Raw genomic sequence first — 27394 nt, 5'->3', positions numbered from 1 at the left:
TGGCCATTGGCAGTACCAAATTTGTCTCGCGACAAAAGTTGCACACAAGTGTTGCTTCAGTAAATGGCAATACCTTAAAATCAATAAACTCCTGGAGGATAGTCGCTGGGACGCGCCTATTTACGCCTTCCTATTCCATCGACCTACCCTGGGGCCGCACGAGGTGGAGTGGTAATGGGCGTAATGAAATGGTGAAGAGGGGTAACTGCCCCTCTTCCCCATTTCATGCAATCTCTATGGTCTATTACTTTTACTGTTACAAAAACATAACCTCTCCTTCCTCTAAAACACAAATAGTATGGCCCAAACTGGGAACCAACACAGTGGCTTTTGTCATGACCCTTAAGTACAATGACCGGTTGTCCTGAGTGAACCTTGACGAGATAAGCGGTAAGACCACTTTTGACAATGGTCAGAGATTTGAAAGATAACTGCGGTGGCACTTTCCCAGAACCATTGACCCTGTGTGCTGATCAACTTTAAATAGAAGGGGGGGAAAAAATTCGCGAAATTTTGAGTTTAGCAGATGAATGTGAATCGACCAAAATTTTACTGGCAGGTGTCGCTGCGGAGGGTGCAGGCGGTGGATAATATTCTTTACGTTGATGCGCACTTCGTCGAGGATGGTGGCACGCTTTTGTTTTAAGGAGATTGTCTTCTTCCCCGTCAAGGTGCCGGCGGTGCCTTGTTTTGCCATTGTTGGTTGAGTGGTGTTAAGTCGCCGAATCGGTGCTTGTATGAAGCTAGATTTTCGCGCCGAGAGCGACCACACTGACTAGCGACGCCGACACAGAACACGAAGCAGACAAAGCGCGCACGGCACCGAATTTGTGCTTAAGTTTGTGTTTCCTCGGTATTCGCGTCTCCAGCTCATTGCTCGCCTTCCCTCAGCGGAAACTGGAAGTGCTCTAGTGAGGGTCCCCTGGCTCTTTAACGGGTACGGCAGAACTGCTTGCGACCATGGCTCGTAATATATCATTCCCGGATGCAGATAACACCCTTCACTGTCCCAACGTCGTGCTCTAGCCGGTATGGGATTGTACCTTATTAGAGAGTTTTAGTATTGCGTATAGAAGCAAATGCAAGCACTGTATGTTTACATTAGAGTTATGTGCTCCACGCTGTGCATATGCGTCGTCGCCATGCTCCAATCTAAGACCGCAATTTCGGCCTCCACAAACGTGCAGTGTAGAACACGCAATGCTAACGCAAAGACTGCTTGCGTTCACTCGTATACGCAATACTAAAACTCGCTACTGTTCCACTGGTTTCCAACGCCAGTGAAAAGTGCTCCAGTGAGCAGACGTGCAAGCAGGTAGGCATTCCTTCGAACTGGAAAGGCTGGAATTGGAAAAATGACGCCGCATAAAAAGGAAAGAAATTAAATGTCCTAAAAAACTTGGTAACTAAAGAAAAAAAAATTAGGTATGTTTTTTTTGGGGGGGGGGGGGGGGGGGGGGGGGGCATTTGCTCCGCACCCCAGATACGGAACGGGGAGCAGACGACGATGCAGAGGCTGCCACTGGTAGCCTTTGCAGCACGTCTGCGGCTCGTTCTGGGTGGCTGCTCGGCCGCGGCAGTAAAGTGCGACAGTTTGTGACTCGGTAGACTCAGGATTTGATTTTTTTTTTTTTTTTAATTATCAGAAAATTTTGCTTTGCTATATCCGCAGGAACCGCTGAATTTCCTTCACTAAAAACACAAACACATTGAAAAAGTGCAAACGGGAATGGGAAATCGTGATCGCTTCGCTCTAACTGCTATTTCCTTAGTACCGACTTTGTTAATAGCGGTTGCAAGAGTAGTGTGAAATTTTTCAATCGCTGCACTGGAGAAAAGTTGAAGGAACTTGAAATTAGAAACACTGGAATCGATTGTGTGTCTAGGTGTCGTTTATTTTCCTGCAAAGGGTGGTTGAATGCATGCTCATGGTGCTTACTGGTTGGTGCAGCCTGTGCTGGTGACGGACGTCTGCAAGAGCCTCAACATGTCGCTGTGGCATCCCGACGGTTTCTGCCGAGACTTCGGCGACATACGGAATGACCTTGTGAACTGCCGCACGGGCAACATCCTACCAAACCAGCCCATGCGCAAGTTCTGGGAGGGCTTTGAAAACTTCAGCAAGCGCATGAAGGACGACGATGGGGAGTACATGCTCTTGAAGCTCAAGGACTGGCCGCCTGGCGACGATTTCAGCGACATGCTTCCCAGCCGATTCAGTGATCTCATGAAGGTGCTACCTCTACCAGAGTACACCCACAGGGACGGCGTGTTCAACCTGGCTGGACGGCTGCCCGAGTGTTTCGTCAGGCCGGACCTGGGGCCAAAGATGTACAATGCCTATGGTATGTTGCACCCTTTTCTTCCGTCTGTCGGCTCCTTACCTGTATCCGGTTGCCTTTTCAGGATCGGCTCTCTACCCTACCAAGGGCACCACCAACCTTCATTTGGACGTCAGCGATGCTGTGAACGTGATGGTGTATGTGGGCATTCCTAAAGATGGAAAGGACGAGGACCACATCAACGGTAGGCATTGCTTCTCTCAAAGGCTCAGGGCCCGTGATGTGGGCGTTTCAATGAACATCTTTGTTCTGCTTGCAGAGGCTTTGAAGGCTATCGATGACGGGGCATGCGATTCGTTGACAAGAAAGCGGGTCCGGGAAAAAAATGCCAAGCCTGGTGCCTTGTGGCACATCTACAATGCTAGGGATGCTGACAAGATCAGAGACCTCCTGAATAAGGTCAGTCGTGGAACGTGCACAGAGTCACGGTATTAGAATACTGAAGGTAACGCTGTGCCTCTGCAGGAGAGCCGTCGTGTCGAAGATTGGCACATGATTCTTTCCTCTGCCACCAATACTAATACTAATACCTCCAATACTAAGGCCCACCTTTCGGGGGACGAATAGTGATAAACCGTGGAAGTGATAACCGCAGAAAATTCTGTGCTGTTTTCTTCATTTATTATTTTCTGATGTTTTCCATAATAAAAGGACCTCTTGAAGGCACAGCGTCAAGCAATCCTCCGCAGCCTAACTTTGTCTGCGAGAGACATTTTAAATCTAGGTTCGTTAGTCGAGGTTCATGGAAAGCAGTCTACAAGGACCATATCCTTTTAAAGGGAACTCCGCCGATTTTCCGGTAGACTTTGAATTGGCTGGAAATTCAGAGATCGCATCAGTAACCCTTTCTCAACTGATAACCAAAATAGTTTATAAAAATTAATTTTTTCCGTGTAGTTATTGAATTTTCAAGTTACGCCGGCCGCGAGGGTTCCAGGAGGCGACTCTCTACTGGCAACTATGAAAAATCCCTACTTTTCTCTGCCCGCGTATGTTTCGGGTGGGCAGGTGGACGAGTGACTCAGGCAGCTGCGAAGTGGCTTTCCGGGCGGTTGAAAGTTCCTTTGCAGTGGATAGCAATCTGTGCTCTGCGATAGATTGTAGGAACAGTGCCAGGAAAAAGCTTCTTTTTTACCCTTGTTTTCGTGGGAGAAAAAAAAAAATGCGTTCCCCGCCAGCAATGGAAGCCAGCCACGTCAAGGTGCTTTTGCGCAAGCTGTGTGCCGAGAAAACTAGTGTCACGTGAAACGTTTGCACTTATGCTCGGAATACTTTCTAGTCGCGTGCTGCGAGTTGAGTATCCTTCAGCAGCTGGAACAGCTTCAAGAGCGGCAAGCGCTAACTCAAGCCGGCTGTGACCACTTTGACATCCATTCAAGAAGGGCGCTAATAATAGTGAGAAAAATAGTACACAATCTAGCACTAGAGTTGACATTTTGCACAGTCACATTTGTTATTCACAACTAATTCAGTGATTTCTTTTTTTAATTTTTTATAAACGCTATATCTGTTTCGGACGTCGAATCTGAGTTCCACTCGCACGGCCGATATGTTGAAGACGAGAAGTGAAACGTCGAAACAAAGTTCAAGTCTGAATTTGGACATGACTTTCGACATATTGCTATTCCTGTCTGCTACTACAGAGGTTTATGGAGCAGGTGTTGAGCTCCATTAATATACAATAGAGCATCTGCCTGGTTTGTTAAAGGGTTGGCATGCAATATATGCAACATGCAATATATAGAGCTGAAAAGTATTTTTTTAAAACCATAAAAACATGGAGGCATGCAAGTTTACAGCTTATGCAAACTGTGCTAAACCAAACTTCATTAAAAAAAAAAAATCTTATATAGATTTACCCCCTTCCCGTGTGCTCTCGTGAATGGGTGTTTGAATGGTTTGAATGCGTTGCATTCTACCCAAAAAGTAAAAAAAAGTAAAAAATATGGGTACACATTTTTTTGTAACTCTTGCTAACTTATATTGAATTAAACTTATATTGAATTAATTGTTTTATGATGTCTTTTTGTACCTTACGCACTATTGTATCTTCTAGCAAGTATTTTTTATTTGAAGATGAATTGTGTATTTTATACGCATTCCATTGCACCTTGATGTTTGGCTTGGTGGTTGTGGAGTTCTTCTAATTGTCTTTTTAACACAATATTCATGACCAGTAACCTGCCATCTGATCTACACGAATGCAGTTCATTCCACTCTATACATTTCATTGTTTACGAGAATCACAGTCTACATGTGTTAGGTCCCAACCCAGCACGCACATGTTCGTCGCTTTGGAAGGCAAGCAAAGTATGCGCCACGTGCACAAACGCTGAAAATGGCATCAACCAGAAGCGCTTTTCAGAAATGGTCTATGGATCTTTTGCTAAATTACTTAAGCACCAAGGGGCATATTCATGCCACTAGAGTAGTACACATGCTGGCATCTGTAACAGTAACTTTTCTAAAGAAAATATAAAACAAATGGCACTTTCCTTCAGGTTATACAAGCGTGTGGGGCACCTGTACTCACATTCCGAGCATTTTCCATGGTGCTTTGGCAATTTGTCGAAAAATGTATTGTGTGACTCTTCGTCCTGTCTTCGGCAGCCATCTTCTAATAAGAAAAGCACGGATTTACTAGCTACTTCGTGAAACTAGTGAACCGCGGCTTGAGCGTACCGAGTTGCAAAAACGGTTTTATCAAAATTCCAATTGTTTCTTTTTTTTTACTTTTTCATAGTTTAGCACATAGGCCAAGGTCATACTTTGTGCAGATATAGATTATTATCAACTTCAAATAGCACGAACGCCCAGGTTTTCTCGCTGTTAGACGCAAAAAAGGCGGGCGCGAGCGTACCCGATTGCCGGCCGCGCGCCTCACTGCCCACCGGTGACGTCACGCTTGGGTGGCGGGGAAAGCTGGGGAGACCGATGTTTCAGTTTCGGACGAAATATTACTTTTTTTTAATTAACTAGAGTGAATCTGGGAGAACGAGAGATAGCATTTCGGAATCAGGAAGCCACCCACATTCATATGATGCCTTTGGATTAGGTAGCTTGAAAAATCGGTGGAGTTCCCCTTTAAGTGCTGTGGAAAGCTGCTCTTGCAAGAGATTTAGTGCCATCAAAGTTTGCAAGCTTCCCCAGCTTGAACGAATGAAAAAAAAAAAAAATTTGTCTCCGGTTTTTTTTTTTTATGGTGTTCTAAATGAGAACACCTTTGCTCATGTCTGTCCACAACTGCAGTCTGTTGCACACATTACAAACCGCATTAAATTATTTGTCCATTGACTGGCACTTGAACTGCTGGTCGGCTGCTGTGTTACGGCAACTGGCTTCCTGTCGCTGCTGGAATGGGTGGGCCTGCTGCTCTCGTTTTACAGCAGTGTCACCGCATCTCTTGTTTCTCCCTCCTTCACCCTGTTGCGCTTGCCATTGCACTCCGCTGCCTTGCTCTTACAAAAAACTTGCCAAGCGCAAACTGAAGGAAGTCTCCAATCTAAGAGTAGTCGCCGGCTGCTCACTCCACTCCCTACTCTGCGCATGAGAATGTGGAAACCGGAAGAAACTCTAGTTCACCTGAGCTTACTGTGCAGAGTCCATATTCCAAATAAGGTTTCTGAGCTCCACCATTGTGCTGCTTACATGGTCTGCCATGTTGTCTAGGTTGGAGTGGTTCAGGACTACGCTTTCAGACGTACAGGAAAGTTCCAGAGAACTTGATCTTGAACTGCAGTGTGCCGATCTGCTCAGCAGCTTTGGCTTTGCCATTTGTTTAACATTGTGCATTTGTGCCATTAAACTCGTAATCAACAACAACTCTGTGCATGACACATTTGGCTTGTTACAATCCAGGTGGCTGTGGAGAGAGGTGAGAAGTTGGAACCCCACCACGACCCCATTCATGACCAGAGCTGGTATTTGGATCAAGAGCTCCGGGAGCGCCTGTTTCGAGAATATGCTGTGGAAGGCTATGCCATTGCCCAGTGCCTCGGAGAAGCGGTGTTCATTCCAGCTGGTGCTCCCCATCAGGTGACTGTTGCTCCCCTATTATTCGGCCTTCGTTCATCAAGTTGTACCATCCTATGTCGGTGCACACGAGGGGCATCCAATAATTTCTCCACTTCAGTAGAAAAAAAAACAGTAAAAAAAGTTGTATTCTTTTCTAATATCTAGTTTTCTGATAACTCTATACACTTCTTCCACTTTTCCTGCAATGACCTTAACCCCTTAAAAAAAAAAGGTTTCTGTTTGACCTTCAAATCATCATGTCGCAGCTGCCTTGACGTCATCATCAATGGAAAACCATTGTCTACGTAGAAATTTCTTGAAAACTCGTGAACAGGAAATGATTCGAGGGAACCAGATCAGGCCTCTAGGATGTGATGATAACACAATTAATGCAAAGGTGCAAGCAAGCTGGACGAGAATTACTATAATAATCCCTGTAGAAGGGGAACAGGAGGACAAAGGACAAACACAAATCTCCAAACACAGCTATACCCTTTTTCACCTCAAGAACCGTAGTATAAAAAGTCCAGCTCATCGCGGAGCATTACAAATTTCCCCCTTTATGTTCATAATTAAGATATATGTAAATGACTTTTAGGTTAGATATATGTTACCTTATCAAGACGCACACGTTACAAACGCCAAAAGCATCGCTTTTTCCTCCAACAACCAAATCTCGTAAAAACTACTTCGCGTCACGATGAACAATGCGCGAAACTTGCTTTTTTCTTGAGGTGAGAACGGGTATAGGTGACTGGTGCGCGACCGAAAAATTATGCCTGGTATCAAACCAGGGACCTCACCATTTCCAGTGGAGCACTCTACCATCTGAGCAAACCAGGAGTCAGATGTCAGTAGACCAAATGGGTTTTGACCAAATGGGTGTCTAACACCAACAAGGCTGAACAGCCTGCATTTAAGGTTATAATGGTGATGCAGTTAATGCAAGGTGCAAGCGAGCTGGACAAGAATGACGAAAATAATCCCCGGGAAAGGAATTTTTGTCCTGAACATGCTTGGGGTGGGCGATGACTTGTACTTTCACTGCATTAACTCCATTTTAGAATCAGCATCTGCGAGGTGATGGACCCGAGCCTCATCTCCAATCACCAAACAAAAAAACACTTTTACAGGTTGCACAGTGGTAGTGACTATTTCGACGTCTACTTTCAAAATAATTTTCAGTATTATTTTGATGTCTGTGACGCCACCTCCTGAAGCCGTGAAAATAATGAAAAAAACATTTTGACGTCCCCTGTCAGAATACCATTATTTTCACGTCTCAAACTTACAACTTTGGAGCTTGCGTGTCCGGTCTGGGGAGCGATCGAAAGTGGCGGCAAGAAAAAACAAAAAACAAAACCTTGCTTGCAGGCAGCATCGGGGTTCGACACATATTTTCCGAAAACAAATGTCATGCAGTTGGCTGCTGCTGTTTTTTATGAACTTTTAAATAATGTAGAATGCAAAAAAAAAAAAAAACACTTCTCAAAGTACTTCAGCTATCAGGAGCCGCACGTAATGTTTGCTTGGTTGTGCCCAACATTACAAAATGCTGCACCGCTGTCTTTCATGATTTATTTCACATGTTTAATATGCTAGACGAAGGATTTATATCGTAACATTTGAATTTGATTGGAAAATGCGTGTATATCTTACAACCGTGCCAGAACCTTTGTTTGTTGGCACCGGTCAAGAAACATCAAGGAGGCAATGTTTGCATTCACGACCTTTTATTTAACATCCCAATCGTTTCATAGTTAACCTAGTTAACCGGCTCATTATACACAAACCAAACAGAAAATCTAAATTATACAACAAACTCGCGAAACCCGGTTAAAAACAGGGTGGGTGCCAGATGCAAAGCAAGACTGCAACCATACGAAGACATGCTCGCGCGATATGGAGGCACAAAAAGTGTACTAAATTTCTCAGTGTTCCGTGGTGTACACATTTACATTATTTTACGGGCAGGTAAGACATTGGGATATCCAGCTTGCCTTTGTTGTAGATGAAAAATTTTAAGTGAGACACATGCTGAAATAACATGCGAGCTCAGAACATCGTTGCCGGGCATGTCAGGTCCGAAAGAATCAGCTGTCGAGCCAGTCCCACACACAAGCTGAATAAGACATTTCCACTGCCAACTAGGACTGAAACTTTTTAGGCACGCAGCACACGAATCCTTTGTACGGTGGTGGGGCATACTCAGCGTGAACTGCAGTCATGCATTCATGGGCTTCTTTTGGCTTTTTTTCCTTTTGTGAGAAAATTCTGCTCTAAATCTGGCATTTTCTTATTTGATTCACGTGAGGACTCTCCTGACATCCTGTCTTGTTAGGATGTTAGACTCTCACTGGGCTGTAACTGTGCATGAGCAGCCTTGAGACATGTCTCAACATGCCAGGTTTGTTTGAACATGCTTGCTACTTTCTTTCATACTTGGATACATTGATTATTAAACACGACTCCTACATGTCAGTACATATATATTTAGCCTATGATAGGTGAAAGTTTGTGGGCAGAACATGCCCTTGTGCAACCTATTTGCCTTGAGATTCGCTTCCCAAAGGGATGATCTCCTCCGGCGTCCTTCGTTTTCTTGACCCGATTCCAACGGGAGTCGGACCACGTTGGCTGTAGGCACCATGCGTAGCGTCGGGAACGTGGACGCTGCTCCCTGACCGCGTCGGCACGTTGCCATCGGAAGCGGCACTCTGCCCTCCACCACCTTTTTTGGTCTTTCGTTTGCCCAGTTTGCCATTGCCTCGGTGGAATACGGAATGCAAAGGTCTCCTTTGTGCCTCTGTGAAGGCTTGCATGCTTAGACACCTCTGCCTTTGTAATAAGTGTGGGCAACTGCTGATACACTTTGAATAATCTGGTTGAAATGCATTTTTTTCGGTCGGGACCGCGTTGAAACTTGCAATATAGAAATAATTAAAATAAAGCAGTGTGGTTGTAACGAAGGGCTACATATTTGCAAGGTGAAATTACACACTGTTTACAAGAAATGGTCGCTTAAACATTGCCAGAGTCATTCCAAGCCTACAGTTGCCGACCAATCTTTTGGACTCTTGAGGGGACCCCGAATTTGTCCGAACAATCAAGCGGTCCGAAAAATTTACTTCAACCAAAATATCAAATTGCTGCGCATATTCCGCTGCGTATTGGCCACTTTCCACTTGCCTGATGTCAATTTTAAGTTCTCGTGCACTTGTTTGTTGATCTGTTTGATCACGGTGCTGCACTTTGTCGGCGCCTTCGTTGACACGAACAGCGAAGTTGGAAGTCAGTGCCATTTGCCACTATTTGTAGACAATGTTTAGTCCACCCAGCTCGATTCAATACTAAGCTTATCGCCAAAAAACCTTCGTGCTCAAAGACTACAAAAGCGGCAGATGGCCGCTCTTCTTACGGTCTCATTCGAAAAACGCTGACCATGAGAAGAACTGGAAGAGGCATAAGAATGGGCATACAGTGGCCATGTTGGCTATAGTGGAACCGGAAAACCCGACAATAGCCTCAGCCCAGCTTGTTTATTGCGTAAAACGTGATATTGAGGCTACAGGACAAAATCAAAACAACCAAAATGGCGGTGACTAAGCTTGCGGCGCTATCGCAGCTGCTGTTTTGTGGCTGTAAACTGAGGAAATCACACAAATTATGTCCGAAATATTGAACAATAAGCTTTATGGCATCCGAAATTTTGGTGAATGTTATACATAAACTCTGGGGTGAGTGACGGTTTGGTGAAAACGTCCGAATAATCGGACGTGTCAGAACAATTGGTCGGCGACTGTATGTGGAAAGAATGATGCATACAAAAATGAGATTGATGCGCAGTTGGGAAGTGCAACACAGTCATCACTGAAATGCAAACATGTGAGCTCAACTGGGAGATCCCTGTGGCTGCATAGTTCACGCGAAAAAAGGGAAGTAAAAACTGTAGTGATCTTGGGTGTTTTGGTCTTAAGTTCAAGCTGGCCCTATCCTAGTATATCGTGCACCAACTAGCTCAACTCAAGTACATTACTTTGACCATTGGGTGTTTTGGAGCTTATGACACGAAACACATTACTGCTGCTACTGGCTTTGTATCTGTTGCAGAGTTAAGCGATGTTTGCTATTTCACATCAGAGATTTCCGTTTTTTTAACATGGTGTAGTGGAGGTACGCCGATGCTGATTTTTCTCGAAGGCAAAATGAATTCTAGTGAGTTCTGTATTTCTTTGGGAGTTTGGCTTGCCTTTCTAAATATAAACACCCCAAGGAATGCTTATGAAACAGATGAGTGTTGTAAGCTCGGGCTTAGTGTTGTGCCTTACTCTTTAATTGCTTTCAGGTGCGGAACTTGCACAGTTGCATCAAGGTGGCCGAAGACTTTGTCTCCCCCGAAAACATTGCTCACTGCTTCAGCCTAACAAATGAGTTCCGGCAGCTGTCCGACACCCACACGAACCATGAGGACAAACTGCAGGTGAGCTGCCTAGGGTTGGTTGTGTAGAAACTGTCAAGGGCACCTTCTGACTTTTCTCTTCTTCTTTCTACCCTGTAGATCAAGAATGTGATCTACCATGCTGTGAAAGACGCCTTGGTGATTCTCCGGGCAAATTCTTCTTCTAACCTCAGCAAGAAATGAAGAGTGTGTGCCATAGGCAGAGGAACCCCCAGATGTGTTAATCCCTCAAGTGATCTTTGGCCTGCGCTGCCTTGGACGCATATGGCAGGTTCTTGGCTTGCCCACCGATTGTGTTTTGCGCCATCTCTCACTTCTAGTTTTTTGTGTATTTGTGAATGGACTTTTTTGCTTTTTTTTTTAATCGGTGCATGTATGGAAGGATCCATTGTGTGTTTTGAGGTGTCTTGTATTATAAGCAATTGATTTTGAGTTGTTGCTAGCTGCAGAGACTTGCTTCCCTTCCTGTTACTTGATCTGGGGCCAGCTGTACACGGTGTTTTGTAAATGGAATTGGATCAAACGTCTGTGTGCCGACAGCTGTTATTTATGTTGTAGTCTGATTGAGACACTCCTGCCCCGGTAAGTGCTGCATTTTTCAGGACTGCGTGCTTCAAGTATGATTACAATAAACAAAGCAGGCGAAATGGTCACTGTTGCCATGTAAAATAATAGTGTTGTACTTATATACATAAATATATATATATATATTTACCTATAAATATATATATATACATGATATAGCTGTGAGTAGTCAGCTTGCGATTTGCTGTCGTTCCTTTTCCATTGTTTTTCACAATCACCATCTCATCGGTATAGTCAACCGTTTCAAATTCCATTGATTAACATTATCTTTAGAACTCAAGGTAGCATTGAGTTTGTACTTGTACATATTTCATAGCAATATTTTTATATTGAAAATGTCATTGCCTGTAAAACCAGTCTATATAAAAATTCACTGTTTTTATTTGAAAGTGTATGGCTGATGTTAATGGTTCTTATTAAAGTGTTCATTTGAAAGCCTGCTTCCAAGTGTCTCAAAGTGCCATTTATCAAATATACTGGAATCTTGACACCTTGCAATTCTCAAACATTCATCCAGGTTTTGAAACTGAATTTCTTTTACAAGGTGCCCTGTAGCCTCCACCAGCCTCATTAAAGGTGAAACGACAGCCGTGAGCCGTGTCTTGTTTAGGTTCAATGGATTAATCGAATGCAGGAGAGAAAAGGATTATTGCTCACAAATGGAGGGAAACTTCTAATCACTGTTGCCCCTTTATAACAATTAAAAGGTACAGGGGCTGCAGGCAATGTTTGCAGAACTAAATGGTTGACCTGCTTGCGCAGGTGCCATTTGGCTCGGGAGATTCGGTTGTTTGACCTTTGCATTGTCTCCCACGTTTTTCTTTTGATATGCAATTCGCGTGTGCCCCTTCCACTCCTGCGATAATAAAAATCTCAATATTAAATTTAAAACAAAAAACAAAAAAAAACGCCATACAAATCTTTAGCGATAGTAGCATAAATATTTCTTTAGCACATGCGCCATAAATTTTTTGCGCTCGTACACGTATAGAAATAAGGGAAGCCTGGCGGTTTGTTGAATTTGTAAGTCTGCTGCTTTCCTGAAGTATATATAGCACTTGGGCTTGTATATATATCAATGCAATGATTTCAAAATTTCGCATTCGTCATTCGTGCCAAGGTGAGTCAAAAGTAAGAATGGTCCCCCCCCCCCCCCCCCCCCAAAAAGAAAAAAAAGTTTCGCTATCAAGATTGCAACGGAGTCGGTTATTGACGACCCTACCTGCTGTCCCTTCGTACTCAGTTGCACGTGGCGTGGACAAACTGTGTGAATGTCCCAGCTTGGTTTTCCTAGCCTGGTGCATCGCCAACCAGCTGGGGCCTCCATTACCTTCAACCACCGTAGATCTTCCAGACTTCAGATATTTGGATACTGCAACATGTAGGTAGCCAACCATTCCATATGTTTTCTGCCAACTATGAGACCTTGGGGTGGTAAGAATGAGTTTTGGTTCAGGGCTGACCAGTCCAGTGTAAAGAAAAAAAAAACTTTTTTATAAAGTGAAATTTGACTTATTACAATAGGATTTATTGCAGTGAAATCGGATTTATATAATTAAACTCAAATTGTGATTTTTTTTTTTTTTTTTTGTCTAGATAATGAACTGATGAAGTGGGTTTTTGAATATTCATAGCTGAAGTAAGACTCGTGAAATTTAACAGAAATGTTATCAATAAACGATCGACATAAACAGGATTGTACGAGTATTAGGATCTTCGAATAGTTTGGAATACACTTCGATATTCGCTTCGAGATTAACAGCGGTATCAGTATTTTTTCAGTGGATCGCGGCGCGTTCGCTCCGTCATGCGCGCTTCTTGCTGAGCTCGTGTGCACTGCGGAGAAGCAACGCTCGCGGAGCTCGCTTCCGCGGATGTTGCTCCTCCGCAATGCAACGATGTTCGCTAAGAAAGTAAAGTACAAATACAGTCGAACCCGGATATATTGAGTTGAAAGGGGATCGTAAAATAATTTGATATGTCGATAAACAAAAGTATGCTAAGTTCAGCTGTGGATAAAATATCCACGCGTCTGCTAATACTGAAGATCGTGACAAATGGGAGCTTAACAAGTAGCATCCAGGAGCCACTAAATGCAGTAGAGGGCCCTTCCTTGAAGTCTAGATATTGGTGGCATCCGAGTACTTTAACGCATATGGACGCTGTGCCGGATGACAGTTTGTCCAGAGTGATTTCGTGATCGCGACGACAAGGTTTCGCATGGTTATTCTTTTGGGCGTGTCGCCAGACGCCAATTATGTCTTGCTCGTCAATGGTTTCTCATAATGTGGGTGTTCCACTTCTATGACAACCATGCGGGCCCCGCCGGTTTCATCTGGCCTGGAATTACGAATTTGAGCACTGATTACAATGTATGAAGTCTTTAGTTTAATAACTGACTCCACACAGTGGCAACCCTTGTCTTTTGCTGCGTGCCCTAAAAAAAAAAAAAATGCAATTGGAGAATTTTTTTTTTTTTTTTATTTATTTAAAGTGAGAAGACGTTATAGTCTCTGACGGTTCAAGAACAAAGTGGAAGCTTCTCTGCCTCTTTCAACTTTAGCAGAAAGAACGCTGCTAAGTAGAAAGGCGTGAAGGAGCTTCCACTTCGTTTAAACATGCGTGGTTGCTGCTATTGACTATCAACATCAGACGCTGAACTGGTAGGAATTTCAGCAGATAAAGTGAACAAAATAATATGACTACATATTGCAAGGGTACCACAGAGGCTTAACGGCTAGCTTTGACTAAGATAAAATAAGCAAAATAAAAATAATAACGTGACCAAGATGCAGAGGCGTTTGCTTGTATTTACGTAAAATAAAGTGGGACAATAAAGTAAGAGGCATGTGTTTTTGCTGAAGAAATAACCAGTATATTCAAATTGGTTACTTGAAAAAACAGCAAAGCTCTAGAGCTCGAGCGGTTTCTAGAGAATGCAGTCAAACCGTCCGGAACCGAAAAAGGCGAAGAGACTATGAATAATGAACTCAAAATAAAGGTTTAATCGACGAACTTTGGCCAGAGACATTTATGTTGTGATAAGCACGAGAAGAAAAAGAATAAACGTTTAAGATAACTGTTAATTATTTTTAGTGGGGTACGTTCTAAAATATATTGAAAAAAAAAAAAACATCTGGGAGTTTGACCATGTTTTCCATCGAGATGTGAAATGATTTACCTAATAATCAAGAGAATATTAACTAAAATCAATGTCGCAAATTAATATTTTCTTGAATTCAAAGATGAAAAGCCTTCGAGAAAATGACCCCAAAGGCATACCGCGACGCCAAGAGGCATCTTGGGAGCACATTTAGTCAAAGCAAAAGGCAGCCATTCCAGCAGAAGAAGCGTCAGAATGAGAAAACTTCAAGGAGAGAAAAAGGGAGGCATATGAAATAATACAGGCCAAAATTGGGAGTGCAGGAGTACAGCGGATGATGGAGATAAATAAAAAAAAAAAAAGATAGAAATGAGGCATTTTTGTCATTAGATTGGTGAAACAACAGCATATCTATTGTCACGCCCCGACAATAAGCAGGTGGAATGGCGAATACTTGTGAAGAAGACACTCCTTCAAGAAAAGTCAGCCCTTTCATTTTGGGAAATGTGTTATGGTTTTTATTTGTGTAATTAGATTGGCGAGAAAACCACACATCTAATGACACGCCACGACAATAAACAAGTGGAATGGCGAATACCTGTGGAGAAGACGCTCCTTCAAAAAAAAAGTCAGCCCTTTCATTCTTTATACTAAATTCTCAAAACTAAAATATATAAGAAACGCCAAAAATTAAGATTGCCGGCTTGATCCTGGGAACAAGATAAGCGAAGGCAGCGTTATCCCATGGCGCTTTTTGTCAAATCACGAACGGAGCTATACACGAATTTCAAAGAAAAGAAAGCACTTGAAGTTGCGTTCGAGCAAGGAACATTTATCAGACCTTGTGACGCCTGACACGTCATCGAAACTTAACAGATTTTATGACATAAATAAGCGTGAAGCTGTGGTCCTTGTATTACCCGGTGTTGTCTATATTAATAACCTGAACGCATTAAAATATTATCGAAGTGTTTGCATGTCAACCAGACTTTGTGATATATTATCAGAGTCGAACCGGAACCAAACCATTATTTTTAGATGAACCGGAACAGAACCGAAATCTTCGGCGCCATCTTGGAACTGAACCGGTAAAAAATATAACGGTAACCGGTTCAAAACGGTTCATGGTATTTTTTGTTTTTCTTTCCAAAATAAGCGCTTGGGAACTAAAAATTGTAAGCAGTATTTCTATGTAGTGATCCAATTGTCATATACCGAATTGCAATGTATGAGAAATTGTATTTTCGTGGCGTTTTTATTGGCAAAACGATTAATCATGTGTCACGTGGTCACGTGACGTCATGGTATCAAGAAATGCTGTCAAATGTCACGTCACGCGGCCTCGTGATGTCACGTGACTCACTGCATCAAGCCGACTTGAGAACGACACTATATTTATGAGCGTTGTCAAAACCATGACGTCACATGGCATCCCGACTTCTAACCGCCGACACCGTGACGTACTCGATTGTCATGAACCCGACTCGAGTGCTCGGGTTCTTGACAATCAGCATCGCCAAACATTCGTGTTGGCTCATGTTCAATCAAAGATGAGAATAGCCGAACTCTAACAATGTCTAAAGCTCAACCCATGCTTGGGGTTCTTTGCGAACCCTAGCGCATAACTGTGATGAACACTGGCGGTATATAATTAGCCACATAGCCGCTTGTTCTGATAGCAAGTGAGGAGGGGAAAGCTGTTTCTTTCTTTTAATTTTTCTACGTCTGCCATTGAGCGGGGAGGAAATCTAATGGGTGTTTCTTGAAGTTACCAACATCAGAGATTAGTTGTTATTGGTATTTACTGAAAGTACAAAAATCGTTGCACGACCCATGTTGCATATGCACTTTATTGAGGCCAGAGTGTCGAACCGAAATTTTTATCGGTTCGGTTCCAGTTCGGGTTTACAGCTTTCGGTTCGGTTCCGGTTCCGCTCCGGGGAGCAAAAAATAACCGTTGGAACCGGTTTGAACCGCTAAATTGAGAATATATTTTCCGCGTTGTTGAGACAATATACACTATTTACGCCGTGAAGCGATTAACTATATAGTTTCTTTTATCGTCCGTCCAATTAACTTTTGTTTTTATCAAAAATATGAAATTCAGTTATTTAATTTCGACGCAAGAGTAGACCGAATATCTACATTAACGCACATAACGTCGTGTTCATACGACTCAACATCCCTTTGTTTACTAGTCACATATATTTTACCTGAATCAAGATGAGCTTGTTGGTACATACCTGTAAATAGATCAGCTTGAAATTTAGAACTATACTGTCTTTTCCCATTTTTTTTTTCTAAGTTCACGTTGATCTATTTACACGGTATAAAATGTCGCGAAGTGTGGTAGGTCGCATAAAATACTTGTGATTGATAAAACTTTGTGTCGCAGTATTAAAAGTTCAATCGTGATTATGTCCTTGAACCAAGGGATTAATTACAGCGCATAAAATCATCAAATGGGCACCTCGTAGCCATATATCATGAAATATGGTTTACGAGATACGTTTCACAATATATACCATATATATATATATATATATATATATATATATATATATATATATATATATATATATATATACGGTATATTATACGACAGACGACAGAACTCGGCTAAAAGCAATGAAGTTTTCAAATTGTCACGAAAGTTTTAGAACAATCCCTTTCAGTCTATTTTTTATAGAAACACCGAGCGCAATCTCAATGCTTGTTTTTCCAACCAAATATTATTTACTCCCAGAACCGCGATGCATGCGACTAGCATGCAGAAAGGAGTAATCGAAGTTGTTCACTAATCTATTATCACCTTCGCACTCAGATCGAATCTCGCCCAAAATAGCGCTTGCCCAAGTGAACATTTTCTTATACAGGATAAGCTGGCATAGCCTGGCTGTTGTTTGTTCTTGACAAGATGACGGTCAGTATAGTTTGCAAATGAGTATCACCCTTGCTAACTGATGATATTAACGCGATTGCGTTAAGGAGCTTATGTCGAAGAAAAGCCGATGTCGGTGGCGTGACTGGAAAATCCTGATTGGTTGATAGGATCATGATGTCACAGCTCCATGCTCTCGCGCAGGAATTTCAAACAACCCACAATGCTCACGCGAAACGGGACATCACGCGTAGAATGAAAGTTATTAAAACATGACATGTAATGCAAATTAAGTGTCGCCGAATGTCCCAAATGATTTCACTCTATAAAGTAATCCTTTTCCCTTAAAGAAAAAAACTTAAGAATTTTAGGTGGGATTCTATTTCACGACCCTTCGGTTGAGAGTCAGACACGCTCCTGACTAGCCACGCGAGGCACGCTTGCACGGCGGATGAAAAGGCGATGTAAACGAGGCCCGTTCACGCTATCGAGTTTCACTTTTAAAAGCGGAGGTTAAGCGTCATCCAAGATTCTTTTTTGTTAACTAGAACGAAGTAGTATTTCATGTTCCACTAGACATGGCAGCTATACTTCGTTTCAGCTTCGGTCCGAGCGCGGCCGATGTTATGAGCCGAAAAGCCAATCAAACAGCGAAAGAGGCACAACGTCATGGCGTGCTCTCTGCAGTTGATAGGACCAGCCGGTATTCGCCGTCTCTCTGTGCGTGCTCCTCCGCCGGCTAGCCCTATCAAGTGCAGAGATCACGCCATGACGCGCCGCTTTTCGCGCTGTTTGATTGGCCCTTCGGCTCATAACATCGGCCGCGCTCGGACCGAAGCTGAAACGAAGTATACTCAATTGGACACTTTCTGGCGGTTTGCGTGCGTAATCGTCATAGTTCCGCCGCGCGCCACCGTGTACCGTACTTTGTTTTTTTTCCAGCCCACAGACACATAAATGTAATGTTCACCACATAAAATAGGCAATAACAGACTTCTATATGTTTGAGAAGTTATTTGTGTGAGGAACACATGGTTATTTAAATTAGCTTTAACATCAGAGATGTGTGTAAGGCTGCTTCAATTATCACTTACTACGTGCTTGTCGAGGATAAAAACGCCGCGAAAGTTTGACAGAACACCGTTCAGATAATATGGAGGGGGGAGGGGGGGAGGCATTGCTTTAGTGTGGTCGGCCCTTTTTTATGTTCTTAAAGATTCAGTTAGTAATTAAATATATTTTATTAATGATCACTCAATTTTACTTTATAAAGTTCACATAACCACTTGAGACCAACACGGAAGTACAAAACTCGAAACTACGCGAGCTGCTGAGTCTGCGTAAATGTGCTTTTTTGTTCGCTGATTGGCAATGTGAAACATCAGGTTGCCAGGCATGCCAAAAAGGACTCTGTGATCACATGATAGATCGGAAGGCAAATACACGAAATGTGCAAAAAAGAAATAATTAATGGTATTTTTCTAAATAATCCCTTATAGAACGCTTTACTGCAAAAAGATATGCATAAAGATGCATGCAATTAAATTCCCGATTTTGCATAAATAGCATGAAGGACAGACAGAGATTCTTAAACTCTTAATATAAATCGCATTTCATCAGCTTGCATGACCTCAAAACTTCGCGAAATACTGCCTCGGGAGACTAATGTTATACTCGGTTTTACCTGCACTTGTTTTGGGCCCTCACTTTACAACACTATGCTTCAATAGTCATGCGCTCTAACATTTCTCTAGGCTGCCGTATATCATCGCGAGACTGCTATAAATGCTGCGCAACTTTACAATTACGACATCTATTGCTAGTGTTGCAAACATCGCATTTCACCAGAAAGCTGAACTGTTTAACTTGGTATGCACCTGACGTCATCACACTATATGAAGGAGGTCATTGTGATTTCTTCTTGCTGACAAAATCAAATTCAATGGTGCAAAATGCACGCTGCAGGAGGTTCGCGCCTAGTGAAAGCCAAATATTTGAAAGACACGTATTATTGTTCTTAGTGCATCGTCGTGAGGCACGGCGTGAGCGTCTGGCACGACAAAAACGGTTTTTGGCAAGAGTGCTTTCGCAAACAAAGTAAATTCCGAGGCCACGTTTTTTTTTTTTTTTTTTTTTTTTTTTCTCTTTTGGTCTGCGCCGAAGATCGGGGTGGAGAGGAACCTTTACAACACAATATTGTTTTTTAAACTAATCCTCCCTCCCCCCCCCCCCCCCCCCCCCGGGACACATACACACGCACGCACACGCGCGCACACACACACCCACACTCTCTCTTTTTTTTTCTTTTTTGTTGCTCCTCCAGAGAATATTTCGTATTCCTGAGAAATATCCTCCTCCGTTTGGATCTGCTAATTCGACAATTTTATTTGTCACTTGTTATTAGCAACCTTCCATTGCTTTTATTTTGCACCTCGTGAAGTTTAAGGGGTCATAAAACGATATCGGGTTGGAATGTTCATGACTATTCAGTGGCGTACTGGCCCTAGTCTGGCCCCACTGATTCAGAAGCTTCTTTGCTGCGGTGAAATTGCATGGATAAAATTATACTACCGTAAACGACTTACTTTTTGCGAGGACCTAATTTTCGCAAATTTCACGAATCGCCTACAGTTCGCAAAAAATAGGTCCCGCGAACAATTCCGGTAAAATGTAAACACATTGGAATCTATATTGAGATCCCACCGCGTCGCGAAAATTAGAACACGCGAATTATTCCTAAATCGCAAATTATTGAGCCCGCAAAAAAAAAAAAAAAAAAAAAAAAGTCGTTTACAGTATTTATTTTAGTCTTGCCTTCGCAAAGATTGATGTCGTAATTTTGGGATCAAAACCACCCGCCTGACGACAGTCGAGCGTGGCCCATGGATTGGACACGAGAACTGCGTGAGCACTCGACTTCGGCTCGTAACAATCAATGCCTCGGCGGACACTTGGGTAGTGACTCGTCTCTAACCATTGCGATGATGAGAATAACCGAACTCTAACAAATCCTGGAGCTCACCACGCGTTTGCTTCCTTTTCGAACCCTAGCGCGGGGGTATGATTAACGTTGGCGGCATAGGATAGGCACCAAACCACGCCTGGCCACATCTGGCTCCGAGTTGAGTTGATGAACGATGCTCATATTTCTCCAATTTTTTGGTGACTGCCATTGCCTAAAAAGAAGAGCAAAGCCAATATTATTCAGTTATGAAAGAGAGTGATTCTACGTAGCATTTAGTGAATGTATAAAAAAAAATATCGTTCCTTTAAGCAAAATACAGAGGTGGTCGAAACTTGGGCAATAACTTGAGAACGACGCTCGTGTGAGACTTGGAGCGACTGCGTTCGTCTGTCCCTTTAAAACCACTAGGATCTTTTCTTTTTTTTTTTCTTCCTTTGTCAAGTGTCTTTCCCGTTCACAGATGTAGTTATATTTAACGTCATATTAATAAGTCGCATTTAGTAATTTCAATACTTCTAATTCTCGGGACATCTTTCGGGATGCAGTTCAGCAACAACGAAAAAATGTTTGGGTGCCTCAATAATGTAAAATTGGTCGTGCAACATTTTTTTTTGTACATTCAGTAAATACTGTTTAGAAGTACACCCCTGACGTTGATATATAGCTTGCGAAAACCTCCTTAGTTTTCCCCTCCGCGCAATAACAGATGCAGAAAAAAAAAAAAAAAAAGAGGCAGCCTCGTCGATCCTCTTCTCAACTCGCAATTTGAACAAGCGGCCACATGATCTGACACTAATTTTCTACCGTCAGTGTTTATCATAGTCATGCGCTAGGGTTTGGAAAGCAAAAGCTCGGGCTGAGCTTCAGATATTGTTAAAGTTGGGCTATTATCATATTTAATTGCGCATGAGCCGTTACCCGAATGTTTGGCGACGCTGACTGTCATGAACCCGAGCACTCGACTCGGGGTCATGAAAACCGCTTACGCCGCGGTGTCACGTGACTCTCGGTGCAAAATCGTGATGTCATGTTACGTCTTCCCCGGTGCTGAGACACGCTATTTCTGATTGTGTTGTCCTTTCTTGGGGCGTGCAACGACTGGAAGGTAGTCATGTGTTTAGCGGTAAAACTGCGGACTTCTCATTTTTACAAACTTAGGTGCCTAAGGATTCTCGCAATGGGCACCAAAGCAGCATTTGGAGAGTTCAGTCTACTTCCGGGCAGCGCCATATGCGTCCGGGTTGAAGGCGCGCTACCGGGCTTGTGGTAATAGTGCAATCTGATTAATTTGCTCCACTGCGCTGTATATAGGGAGGCCGCTTTAACTCTGCAAGCATTACCTCACTGCGCATTGTGAAAACCCCGAAGTTTCGAGAAGCTTGAAGCCTTTCTCCTTCCTTTCTCTCCTCTCGACTAGCCAAAAGAGAAACAATTTTTTTTTCGAAACCGATTACAAGTTTGAAAATTAACTAGCCGAACCTCAAATTTCGGCGTCGAACCTGAGGTTCGACAAAAGTTCGCCGCATTCTTAGAAATAGCCCAAAATAGCCACATAGCCAACCACGAAATTTTGACGCCAACTAGAAAAAATGTAGCCCAATTTGGCTATATATAGCCAAATCTGGCAACACTGCACCCGGCTCCGGCGCGATCGCAGCGCCGCCGCAGCTCCGTGACGTCAAGCCCGCGTGTCGGTGTATAAAGGCGCATTCACACTGAGCAAAAAACGCGCGTTGCGGTCGACGTCGACGCCGGCGTCGTAAAATACGAAGCAGTCACACAGGGCCACCCGACGGCGGCGTCGTCTCGGGGAATCTCACGTTTGTCGAGAGAACACGGAATTTTTTATTCGTCTGCTTCGCACGTTTGCATATCCGGTGGGAGACAACCGTTTTCACTGAATGGACAACGGTGATGATTATATATACGTTTACACTCCGGTTATATGCAGCATTGGCAAAAGGCACGGACTCGAACGGGCAGCTTCAGGTGCTCTTTTGCCGCGTTTTTGTGCAAACAAAGCACGGTGCTACGCCGGCGCGTCCCAAAGCCTTCGCGTCCGTACCTTTAACACTGCACGCAGCCTGTGCGAGACTGTTTTCGATGGAGGGCTGTTGTATTCCGTAGTGATGGGTGTACACAAAATTACACAACACATTGGGAGTGATCGCTCCCGCACAGTCGGAGGTCGGAACACACCGCGAACTTCGGTGGCAGCTTTCGGGGCAGCCTCGCGCAAGCGATGAAGAGTAGCTTCACAGCGTCGTACACGCACATAAAACACTGCTCACAGTCAGATGCTCCAATCGGCTTGCTTCTTTCCACGCTGGAATACTTCCAGCCACGTTTGGCGAGTGCACGAATCCCCCGAGCTCTCTGCCTTTTCGCCTTCATTGTGAGTCGAAAATAAAAAAAAACAGCGAAAACATGTCCTAACCGGAAAAGGGCGAACGTCACGTCCGGACGCTCGCTGATTGGCTCAAGCGCGCGCGTCGAGGGAGAAATTGGGTTCCGAGGCGTCGTCTCCCTGCGTCGTCCTCCTCGGCGCGCGACTTTTTTCAATACAAAAATAAGCAAAAAATTCCCCCCCACGACGCGCGTCTTTTCGCTGTGTGAATGCGCCTTAACTCACTCGCACACACCGCATAAGTGTAGCTTTAATGGCTTTCTTAAAACAAATCTTTAAGAATAAAAAAAAAAAAAAAATTGTGTTTTTTATATTCTTTCAGATTTGTGTAAAAAAAGCCACGAAAGCTACACTTATGCGGTCTGTGCAGGTGAGTTATACGTTATACGAGTTATACGGCCAGGGGGACATAGTACAGGGTGAAACAATGAGACGGCAGGCTCTTCAAATCGACCGGAAAATTCGGTTTCTTAACCTATCGCGCTACGACTTTGTGCAGCGTTGCCCACAGATGGTGCTTTTTTTTTTTTTTTTTTGTAAAATTTGCGAAGAGCGAACTTACCTGAGGAAAAGGTAAAGAAAGAAAAAGGCTTAGCTCCTATGGAAACGCAGCGACGCTACCGGTCTGCAAACAACACGGCGCCGTTTCGCACGGGAGACAAGAGATGGCGCAACAAACGCCGCCAACGAACGAGCATACGGCGCCGAGAGCAGGCCTTTTTAGCAGACAATCTTTTCGACTCAAAAGCGGCGCGCGTTCCGCAGGCGGCGACAGTCGCAGAAACAAAAACAGGCGCGGTAACAGCAAGGAACTGCAGTTCCTTGTCTGCTAAAGGGCCGGCTCTCGGCGTCGTCTGCTCGTTCGTTGGCGGCAGTTGGCGTCGCGACCGCTTGCGCCATCTCTTGTCTCTTCTGTGCGAAACGGCGCCGTGTTGTTTGCAGACCGGTGGCGTTGTTGCGTTTCCATACAAGCTAAGCCTTTTTCTTTCTTTACTTTTTCTTCAGGTAAGTTCGCTCTTTGCAAATTTTACAAAACAAAAATGCACCATCTGTGGGCAACGCTGCACAAAGTCGTAGCGCGATAGGTTAAGAAACCGAATTTTCCGGTCGATTTAAAGAGCCTGCCGTCTCCTTGTTTCACCCTGTATAAAGAGATAGTCGCAACTATCAGTCGGATAATTAAGTAAAATTTGTGAATTAAATTTTTAATTAGTGTAAATAGACATATAGTTCCAATTAGAAACTTGCTGAGCATCATTGAAAACCACTAAATCAACCCTTTTCAGAAGGATATAACGCCGGAGCAGCATTTTACGGCGTTCTGTAAAAACGCTACATTTGGACGCGTTTCTAGATTTCGGGCTCTTATCGGAGCGCATCTTCGCGCCCGCGGTCCTGCTTCCCGGTGCTGAGACATGCAACACACGTGCGCCCCACTTCCCTCCATTCTACGATTGAGGCGAGGAGGTAGGTGGCTTCGCGCCGCGACCACCGGGGAGCAGGATCGCGGGCGCGTAGTTGCGCTCCGATAAGAAACCGAAATCTAGAAACGCGTCCAACTAAAGCCTTTTTACAAAACCCTGTAAAATGCTTCCCGGCGTTATATCCTTCTAAAAAGAGTTGATTTAGTTGTTTTCGATGATGCTCAGCAAGTTTCTGATTGGAACTCTATGTCTATTTGCACTAATTAATAAGTTAATTAACAGATTTTACTTAATTAGCCGACTGATAGTTGCGAGTATCTCCCTATACTGTGCTCCCCTGACCGTATAACTCACCTGCACAAACCGCATAAGTGTAGCTTTCACGTTTTTGTTTAAACAAATCTGAAAGCATGAAAAAAACACACCCTGTATAGATACATGTATTTTTTTCTTTATTTTTCGCAGTGGACTATAACTGCTTTGTGCCTTTTTTCCACAGCTCCTGAAAAAAGTGCCTAAGGAACGGGTAACCTTGGATGAAGTTATGGCTCACCCATGGGCCGTGGACAACGCTGACACGACTGTCGAAGCATCAAGCCTCTGAACAAAGTCTCGGTAGTGCGAGAGGTTTGTGAGCAAAGCATGTTGCAGACTTTGCAACTCATTTGTTCATCATTGCATCAGACAACTTGCTACCCAGGCCGAGTAGGACATTTCTTTAATTATCAGCCCCGTTAAAGTACTCATAAGCAGCATTTCACAATCTTGGCCGTAGGAAATAAACTATTTCTTTATATGGATATTTGGGTACGGAGTACACAAGAAATGATAAAGTAGTGACTACTTCAAGTTGGTTAAGAAACTTGAACTTTACTTAAAATATTTATCTGGTACTTTCTGAGGGAAGTACACCTCCCGGCTCCAAACTGCATTCCCCAAATTTGATCTTGTTAAATTTGTATAACAAATTAATGCTTTGTCAACTCTAAAGCAGTACTGGGAGGGAAATTCTACTCTCACCAAAAAACGCGAGCAACGACGCATTGCTCATCTGGTAATTTCTCTCTGTTAAATAGTTCTCCAGCGAGAGTAAAACAACTACTCTGTGGCCCTCTTACATGATCCGAGATTTGCCGCCATTTCCAAAAATAACTGATTGATCCCCAATTAACCCTGCGTACCGGTTTAAAAACGAAAAAAAAATAAAAAAATAAAACAGTGCGTTTTCGCGCATGTTAAAGGGACACTGTCAGGGTATTTATGCTTGCCAAGGTTTCCATTCGTACATGACATATGAGAGCCCAAATACCCAGAACAAAATTTGCGGCTCAAAATTCGTTGTCTTTCTGTCCGAAAACCGCCGATCAAGAACAGACCGATTTGAGTCGCGCTCGTTCTCTTCTCCGTTGTCTCGTGCCGTTTACTATGGTTTAGACACAGCCACAAATATAATCTAAGTCGTGGGTCATCGAAGGCACACACTCACTGCTAATAAATAGACAAAACATATTAGACCCATTTTTGTGGCTTCTAAAAAGCTGCACATACGTTGATTGAAAAAAAGGCTCGAGGTACACCTGAGCGCTTCTTACGAGTTGTGAACGCGAAAGCATGCATGTCGTTCTTGTGCGCGTTCTCGTGAAGTGGCCGCGCCGCGCTCCGGAGTATGCTCGAGCGGGCTCTCTCTGGGAGTCAAACGCATCCTTTTCCCGGCGCGCTCTGGCGCGGCTTTATGTAGCGCGGGCATGTAGCGCTAGGGGTGGCCTCCTTGAAACTAACGTGCCTCAGCAGTGGGAGCCTCGTTGGCCTCGTTCCTTGTAACTATGACGCGCGCCAGCCAATGGGAGCCCTATCCATGAGATTTCGGCTTCACTTGGAGAGGTGAATTTATTTTCCGTTTGGCTCTGCTTTTTGCGCGGCTTCAGAGCTGGGATGCCTCAGATCGCGGGTTCACTTCGCTCCATTGGGAGAGGGGAATTTATTTGTCGTTTGGCGTGGCAGCTGATGACGTCAGCTCGCCACATAAAACAGTTAATGCTTTTGCATAAAAAAAAAAGTAGCTCAGCCACCTGACTTCCGGTAAGCTTCTTCTTCATCCCCAATCCAGTTTCGGTTTCCAGCAGTTGCGTTTTTTGACTTTATTAAAAATATACGTGGCGCTGCAGCCAGCAAAATATTGACTGGGTACTCTCCTGACAGCCTGGCAAAACATAATTTGTTTTTTTTTTGTTTTTTTTTGGGGGGGGGGGGGGGGGGGGGGGCGGGGTGTCAGTGCGCGTAGGCGCACGGACGGGCCACTACGTTGTTTCGAACAGTTTTGCACAGCACAATGTCGTGGCATAACTTTTAGGTTGTTTCACACCCGGCGAATGCCGCACACTCTAGGTTAGGTGGCCGCTGCATCGCCGCGTTCACCGCCGAACCCACAAGTCAGCAAAGCAAAATGAAACATTTGGTTTTTCTTCGACAATCACAACTCTGTAAAGGCTGGTTCACACACTTGCCACTGCTTACGACCTCGGAAGCATAAAACCGGTTTTAAGTCTTCCGGTCATAAGCAGACGCAAGTGTATGAATCCTCCCCTCCCCTTCCCCCCTCCCCTCCCCTTCCTTCCCCCCCCCCCCCCCCAAACACACATAACACACTTGATTTTAGCTTAAAAGTATCTTTTTCTTTTCTGGTACTTTCGGGTGGAAGTACACCTCCCGGCTTCAAACCACATTCCCCGAATCCGATTTTGTTAAACTTGTATGACGAAATAATTTTGTCATACAAGTTTAACGAAATCGAATTCGGGGAATGTGGTTTAAAGCCGGGAGGTGGACGACGCATTGCTCATCTGGTAATATGTCTAAAGGTTATAACTTATAAGCCCCCCCCCCCCCCCCCCCCCCCCCCCACCCCCCGCTCCACCACCACCACCCCTTTGATGTCCTCCATCCTAAAAACGGATTTTCTCTTAAAATACCTTCATTATTCGCTCTTATTGGGAGACATCTTCGAAGGGTTTTCAAATTCTAATTACCTGCCGCGTTTTTGGATCCCTTGCGTTGTGTCAAAACCTAGTCCAAGGAAGCAGCTAGAGAGCAGCTAGTTTAGAATGTATTCTCCCTCGGGCTTAGCACAACCACCTGTCTATCCAAGGGAACGACTTAGATATATGTTAAGCATATTTAAGGCACCAAAATTATCGTATATAAATCTAAGCAACGA

The 27394-nt window shown here is 43.8% G+C and overlaps 1 protein-coding gene across 12 annotated transcripts in view; it reads left to right on the top strand.

The window, feature by feature from the left end:
* The window catches only part of LOC8053731 (lysine-specific demethylase 3A), a 335808-nt gene extending 323967 nt beyond the window's left edge, over nt 1-11841 (top strand). For all 12 annotated transcript variants that reach the window (XM_040216827.3, XM_040503279.2, XM_040216828.3 and 9 more), the window contains 6 exons: nt 1952-2345; nt 2407-2526; nt 2602-2741; nt 6201-6377; nt 10702-10836; nt 10915-11841. In XM_040216827.3, coding sequence (XP_040072761.1) covers nt 1952-2345; nt 2407-2526; nt 2602-2741; nt 6201-6377; nt 10702-10836; nt 10915-10998 — 1050 coding nt within the window. In that variant the 3' untranslated portion in view covers nt 10999-11841. The remainder of the gene's footprint in view (nt 1-1951; nt 2346-2406; nt 2527-2601; nt 2742-6200; nt 6378-10701; nt 10837-10914) is intronic.
* Nucleotides 11842-27394: the final 15553 nt, after the last annotated feature.

This window comes from Ixodes scapularis, unplaced genomic scaffold (assembly GCF_016920785.2).
Source record: "Ixodes scapularis isolate PalLabHiFi unplaced genomic scaffold, ASM1692078v2 PGA_scaffold9__187_contigs__length_104089568, whole genome shotgun sequence".
Taxonomy (NCBI): Eukaryota; Metazoa; Arthropoda; class Arachnida; order Ixodida; family Ixodidae; genus Ixodes; species Ixodes scapularis.
This window is presented reverse-complemented; position numbering and strand designations above follow the sequence as displayed.